This window comes from Lingula anatina, chromosome 1 (genome assembly GCF_051362555.1).
Source record: "Lingula anatina isolate TDL-2025a chromosome 1, LinAna3.0, whole genome shotgun sequence".
Classification (NCBI taxonomy): domain Eukaryota; kingdom Metazoa; phylum Brachiopoda; class Lingulata; order Lingulida; family Lingulidae; genus Lingula; species Lingula anatina.
Window position 1 is genome coordinate 2,363,334 of NC_141767.1, and position 6,666 is coordinate 2,369,999.

A 6,666-nucleotide genomic window follows, 5' to 3' on the forward strand; every position below is an offset into this window, starting at 1 on the left:
ACATTTTCCATCACACTGCAATAACAGCAGAAATGTGGACTCATCTGACCTTTGTGGAAAAAGGCACTTGGACTTGAAGATACAGTTCTGGGAACCTTAACAAGTTAATTAAGAAACGTTTCACTTTTATTTAGCACTTATAAATTTAAAGACCATGCATTTGTGAGACTTGGAAATGACTTTTTAAATTTTTCCATATGAAAGAAGATCAAACTTCCTCCAATGAAATATACATAAAATATAAAATAAAATAAAAAACTGGCAAAACTTTAGAAATAAAAATTTGACAAAAAGAGATAAATCAAAAATTCTCTTGGTTGTTCTCACATGGACCTGAGCTACAAACATTACATGTAATGACTGTTTATGTGTTTTATTTTTTATCTTTGCAATTTTATTTAAAAGTATAAATTATAAAATAAGGGATAAAATTAATAAAATTAATCAAATTTTCTTTATAATCTTGAATTTTAAAAGTTTTAGAGAGAAAGAAATTTTACCTGTTGCCTTCTTCATGTAAAAAAAGTTGCACAACATGGATTTGATATGGTATACTGGTACAGTAATCAATTCATGGCAATGATATTAACAGGGTTAGGTAATCACACTCTTCCGTCTTCATTGAAATTAAGTTTTTCAAGGCACAGGTGACTCAAGGTAAAACATATGATACAATGTTAAACAGTTAAAAAATCTTAAGATTTGATCAAACAGTTTAAAAGAGTTTCATATCACTGTGTCAGCTTGCAGTTATTTTTGGTTCCTCTTTCCTGGTGGGACTGGTATTGTCCAGAATATGAATGTCCCGTTTGGGATCAAATGTCACTTTCCTTTGTCTAAATAATAATTCTTCTTCACTGTACCATTTTTCAATGTCAAAGTCAGGGAAGAAGAAATGGATCTCTTTAGCAGCAGACTCCTCAGAATCTGAAACACATCAGACACACAGAATTACAATCATGTATTGTGATATTTTCTGGACGGCCTGACAACCTTGTGTAATCAATACTAATAATTTATGGTGTGCTTTAATACACAATTATCCTTATTATAAGAATCATGATATTTTCCAAGAAAGCTTAGCAATCTTTTTGTAATCAATGTTAATAATTCATGCTTTTCTTTAATAAACAATTAGCTTTATTCTAGTAAAATAACATATCACTCGTTTAAATCTGCATAAATTGATGACTTTGCTTCAATGTGACATCTGCAATTAATAAATCTATAACTATGTAAAAATGCATTCAATAACATGTAACTGACCATATCAATAATTCCACATAATTGTCACACCAGTCAGACATAAGTGACAGTCAATCTAAAATTGACTTCTGTTTGTACTGGTGAGATGAAAACCAATTTATGATATGATATTATATTACAAAGCTGCAGTATTCAATGATACTTATACCAAACATGGCATCACTGCATAGGGCTACTACTCTCTGACCACAGGGTGGACTAGTAGTCTGTTACAAAATTATTTTATCTCTGATACTTTAATTTTATATGCTATTTTAGAGTCTCCTGATATCAGAGAATAGCAAAGAGCCCAATAGAGGGTACTGAAGGAGACTGGATTGTGATGTCATGTGATGTCAAGTGGTGCAAGACGTGAACCCAAGTGGCCATTTTTAGCTGGAGGTGAACGGGAGTGAAGATGTGAGCTCATAGAAAAATGCAGTTTTTCCAACAACAAAGTGAGATAACTTTTTTTCTTTCGATTTTTTGGGCAGAAAATACTTGTAGAAATAATAGGTACATGATATGAAGACGTGTTACGATACCTGAGGGTGCAAAATCGTGCTCAATTTGCAGTCAATTTGTTTAGAAATATGTGCTGCATCGACCGACAGGGCGACAAAGAGTGTCAAGGGAAAAGAATTCTCGCGAGGCTCTAAATCGTTGTCATGTGGAATTGCATGTATGTAATCTGATATGCCCATATCTAATTATTTTTGGGTGATTTATGGTATGTGCTGCAATTATACCGATGTTTTAGAGTGCTTGAAGGACCTTGTGAAAACCAGGAAGTAGTTCACGACTGACAACTGAATCACACCGAACCACGATCGCTGTGTAATAGATATTGGGTGGGGTGGGGGTGGGGAAGACATCCGTCAAATACAGCCATGTCTCCAGGCAGAGAAATGCACTCTCAAAATACTCATTTGTTTCACTTAGTCTTTGCCAATCTCTTACCAGAGCCATGTGTACAATTTCTGGTGTCAGAGAGTCCAAACTGGCCCCGGATGCTGTCTGGGTCCTCATACTGAGTCCTGAAAATGCACAAATAAAACTTTTACCTTATTTAATTCCATAATCTGAAATCATTGACTAGGGTAAGAATTCCTTTTAATTTACAATCTTTCAAGATACATTTTTCTACCTTTTACAGATGTAAAATCAATTTCTCTTCCTCATGAATTTTATTTTTAAAATTGATAGATAACAATGTCACCTAGGGAATCAAAAGTATAGAACACAGAACTAGACTATCTGAATGAATCAACCAATTAATCAACAAAAGAACAGAGGAAAAGTAATGAAAAAACATACTGACCTAAAGACCTTTGTGGGTCCCATGAGCTTTCTCCAACAGCTTATTGCATCTTCCCTGGCTAGGATATGTGTACTGATTGGACCACTAAGGCAAAACAAAGTATGTATATACAAATGTGGCATCTTCCCTGGCTAGGATATGTGTACTGATTGGACCACTAAGGCAAAACAAAGTATGTATATACAAATGTGGCATCTTCCCTGGCTAGGATATGTGTACTGATTGGACCACTAAGGTGAAACAAAGTATGTATATACAAATGTGGCATCTTCCCTGGCTAGGATATGTGTACTGATTGGACCACTGAGGTGAAACAAAGTATGTATATACAAGTCTGTACATCAATTTTATAAAGTGTACAATGACAAGGCAAAGATGACAAAGGAAAATGTTCATGTTTGTATATCCCCATCTCTCTCTCTCCCCCCCTTTCTCTCTGTGTACGTGTTTTTTTTTTTTTTTTTGTGCATGAATGTCAATATATATTTCAAATAACAAGTCACAATATGGGAGGGGGATATTAAATAATGTTTAGAGCATAAAAGCGTAAAGCGTAAAGGTGACTACAGCAAAATGCATATAAATATGTATGGCACTTGTATTTAAAATATTCAATATTTGGCAAGATTACACAATTATTATAATTAATCTTACCTTGACATAAAAGTGACAAGCCTATTATGAAAAAATCGTCCTGAAATTACCAAAAAAGTGACCTATATTAATACATAGTTAAACCATACTTTTCATAATGGTATTGTTTATTGCATGGTTTGTTACAGAAGATATACATTTCCTGGCCTATCAAATTAATAATTACTTAGCTCTTAAAATACAAATATCATTCTATACTCAAGTATTACCCTCACAAAACTCCTACCCTCGTGCTCTTTGTAGAACTGTTCTGCATCTGATCTTCTCCACCTCACCATGTTAGACTTCACAAAGAGGAAGTTGTTTGACAGGATTAGGTTTTTAATGTACTAAAAACAAATATACGAAAAGGATAATTTAATTTTTAAAAGTGTTTTGGTGAGATTGTTTAAACCGAATGTTTGCCAGAATGAAAAAAATTAACAAATTAGCTTAGGATCCTTATTGATTCCTTATACTTATTAAAAAAGCAGAAGCACTGCTCAAATTACCATATTACGTAATTTAGGAAAAAATAATCAAAATCAGACTTATGAAGTTATGGGGGGGGGGGATACTGCAAAAGAGACGAGAGACGGGAGATTGTTTTGAATCAACATCCCCCTACCTTAATGACATGGGGCTGTGCAACCGCATCTGGTTTGATTATGGCCAGTGTCAATTGAAGACGCGTTTTGGTAGTCATCTACAACTGGAACAGTATGATGCAACAAGTATTATCATTTCCAAGAAAAGAACTACCGAGTTCACGTGCGGTACACGAGTTATGTAGCCTTCTTTCCGATCTCCACTTCCGAAGAAGTTATTTGCAATATTCAAACTGAAACATTTGAATGCTCAACTATCGCATTCCACGCTTTAACAGTGGCTTTCATATTTCAAGTTCTGTAGACGAAAACCACAAAAAACTTTTGATTCTGGCTCAAACCATCATATTATAACATTACCTTTAAAGTATATTGCAGACGCTGATTATACACAATACTAATGGGAATAAAAAGCCAATACAGGGTTACTACATGAACAGGCTCTATAACCAATGTGTAACTGTAAAAGTGAAAAAAGAAGTCGCAAACAAATGATACAGCTTGGAAGAATATTATTCGGTTTAACTTAAGTCGTTTTCCTACAAGCTCTATGAAAAAAGGGTTTTAATAACCCACTGGAAGCCTGTAATTGCCTCGGAGCTTATCCAGTAATGGGTTAACTACAGCCTTTTTCCTACTGACGCCAGGGGTATATCAGTTTGAAGACCATTTTAAACGCTGATTGGGGGTCAATATACTTATGTTACCCTCCGTTCAGCAGCTAGTTGCTATGGCGTCTAAACATAAAAAATATAACCATACATAACGGGTGGTCCTACCAATTTATTAATTTTTTTTCATTAGTCGTTCTATTTAATCATTAAAAAATAATTATGAGCTGATGTTTTCAAAATAAATTAATATCTCAAATCGTCTGTACATTTAATGATAAAAATAAAATATCATTTATTATGGAGAAGTGATGCATATAATTCACCGAAAGCGTTGAGATATAGATTACAGAAAAACCATTTTAAAATTGAATCTTACCTGATAGCTAATTAAGTAATTGCATTAGTAAAATTTAGTATTTGTAATACCAATTAGACGAAATTACTCCTAAACACTGGCAGATGGCGAAATATACCCAGGGAAAACAGATCATGTCTCTTATGGTTTGGGAGCTGAGTAACACTGTTTCTTTTACAGCTAATTAGATAATAATCCTAGGAAATGTCGGCATCTAAATGTACTTAAACATGAACAACTTTTCACACCTGAAAACATTTTATTTTTAAAATTTAGGTAAATTTATAAAAATCATTTCAAACAAGATTGACTTTCCGGCATAAAAACATGAAGGCTCATTTGTTTTTACTTGTATTAGTAGACCTGCTTCTGTGAAATACAACTGAGTGACTTACCTACATAATATTAATTTACCACTAACATGATAACGGATCTTTAGTAATTAGCTATGTTACAGCTTCGTCATTATTTTGTACTCCTCTTGTTTGAACAGGTGCGTTATCATATTCTCCGCTATGAAATTGCGTTTTATTTGTTTTGTTAATTTTGAAGTTGGTTGCATTTAGGCTTTGCTTTCCTGTTTTGCACGGTTTGTTTTAATTATAGTCTGGACTTTCGTGATGGTAGAGGGAAAACAACCTGGAGCAAATGGCATGCTGCTGTCAACATAACAGACCAGTAACCGATTTTTTTTCTGTTATTTATTCCCAAATACATGTCCATGAAGTACTACATAGCGGTGAGCTTATAATAATACGGCAAAGCTGTTAGATTTATAACCAAAATGTTACTCAGACAAACCAACTTTATAAGATTTTAAGTTCTTTAGTTGCAGAGACGCCTAAATTCGAGATAACGCACGCAGGGGAAATTGATAATGGCTTTTGCAGAGGAGCGCCAACATTTAAAATATGATCAAAGACATTTGGATGTTGTTGTCAATGAATAATCATGACCAAAAGAGATAAATTGGCTTTGGGTATTACAGGAAGGCTAACAATAGCGAGCTTTTTCCATTTTTTTTCCCTCAATTAATCTTTTTTTCTTTAAAACATCAATAATTTTAGGCATGTACATTAATTGTAACCTTAAATTTTTTTCTGTCAAAAAAACTGCGGTGGTCGTTTAGGGAAAAAAATCCAATGGCATATGCTACATTTTTTTTTACCATGTTTGATGCTTCTATCCCAAAACGGTAAACTGTTATCCCGGTAATAGTAACAATAATCAATTGCTGCTAAGATATTATTGAATGATATTCGAACGTGCTCCTGAAAATTCAACAGTATTTGCCTGATCATGACTTTCACAATAATAAAACCAGATGAAATAAAACGCTGTGTGGTCATACCGCGACGTCTGCGGATGACGAAAATATTCAAATTCATGCTGGTTACGAAGTCTACACAGTCGCCATATATCGACGAATGATAAAACCAAACGACAATTCTTCTTAACTCTGGCGCCGGAACTTTAGGGGAAGATTTATGGTAGTTTACCTGCATCAGATTAAACATTCAAAGCCCTTTTATACAATTTCAAGTATGTATCTTTCGCGAAGTTATATTGTATGGCTCACATAAGTTGCAACGTAAAAAGGTACGAAGGTTTTTGTCACCCTTCGCCAAAAACTCCTTTATTTACTGCTTAACATACATTTTTTAGGGGTAATAGATAAATCTTCAGTTTTCAGTGACTAAATTAATTAACATTTACACATGTCATTTTACGGGTGACGTCATAAAATCTTGCGATTTGGGAGTAAAAAATGAAAAATCGGTTTCTCAAATTTCTCCTTTACCTGAGCACCCACGATCACCGTTTTAATGCCGATTTAATGACATCATTGAGTACTCCAATACCCTGCCAGCGATTTTTCTTAGAAGTCTT

General features: G+C 34.0%; 1 protein-coding gene across 1 annotated transcript; it reads right to left on the reverse strand.

Moving 5' to 3' along the window:
- Window positions 1-108: 108 nt before the first annotated feature.
- LOC106176465 (nucleoside diphosphate kinase 6, mitochondrial) lies at window positions 109-4,023 on the reverse strand. Its single transcript, XM_087000468.1, has 6 exons — window positions 3,828-4,023; window positions 3,447-3,549; window positions 3,221-3,260; window positions 2,567-2,650; window positions 2,206-2,282; window positions 109-927 (listed from the first exon to the last, which is right to left on the reverse strand). Exons 1-6 carry the CDS (start codon window positions 3,903-3,905, stop codon window positions 740-742), a joined length of 570 nt encoding a protein of 189 aa, XP_086856594.1. The 5' UTR covers window positions 3,906-4,023; the 3' UTR covers window positions 109-739.
- Window positions 4,024-6,666: the final 2,643 nt, after the last annotated feature.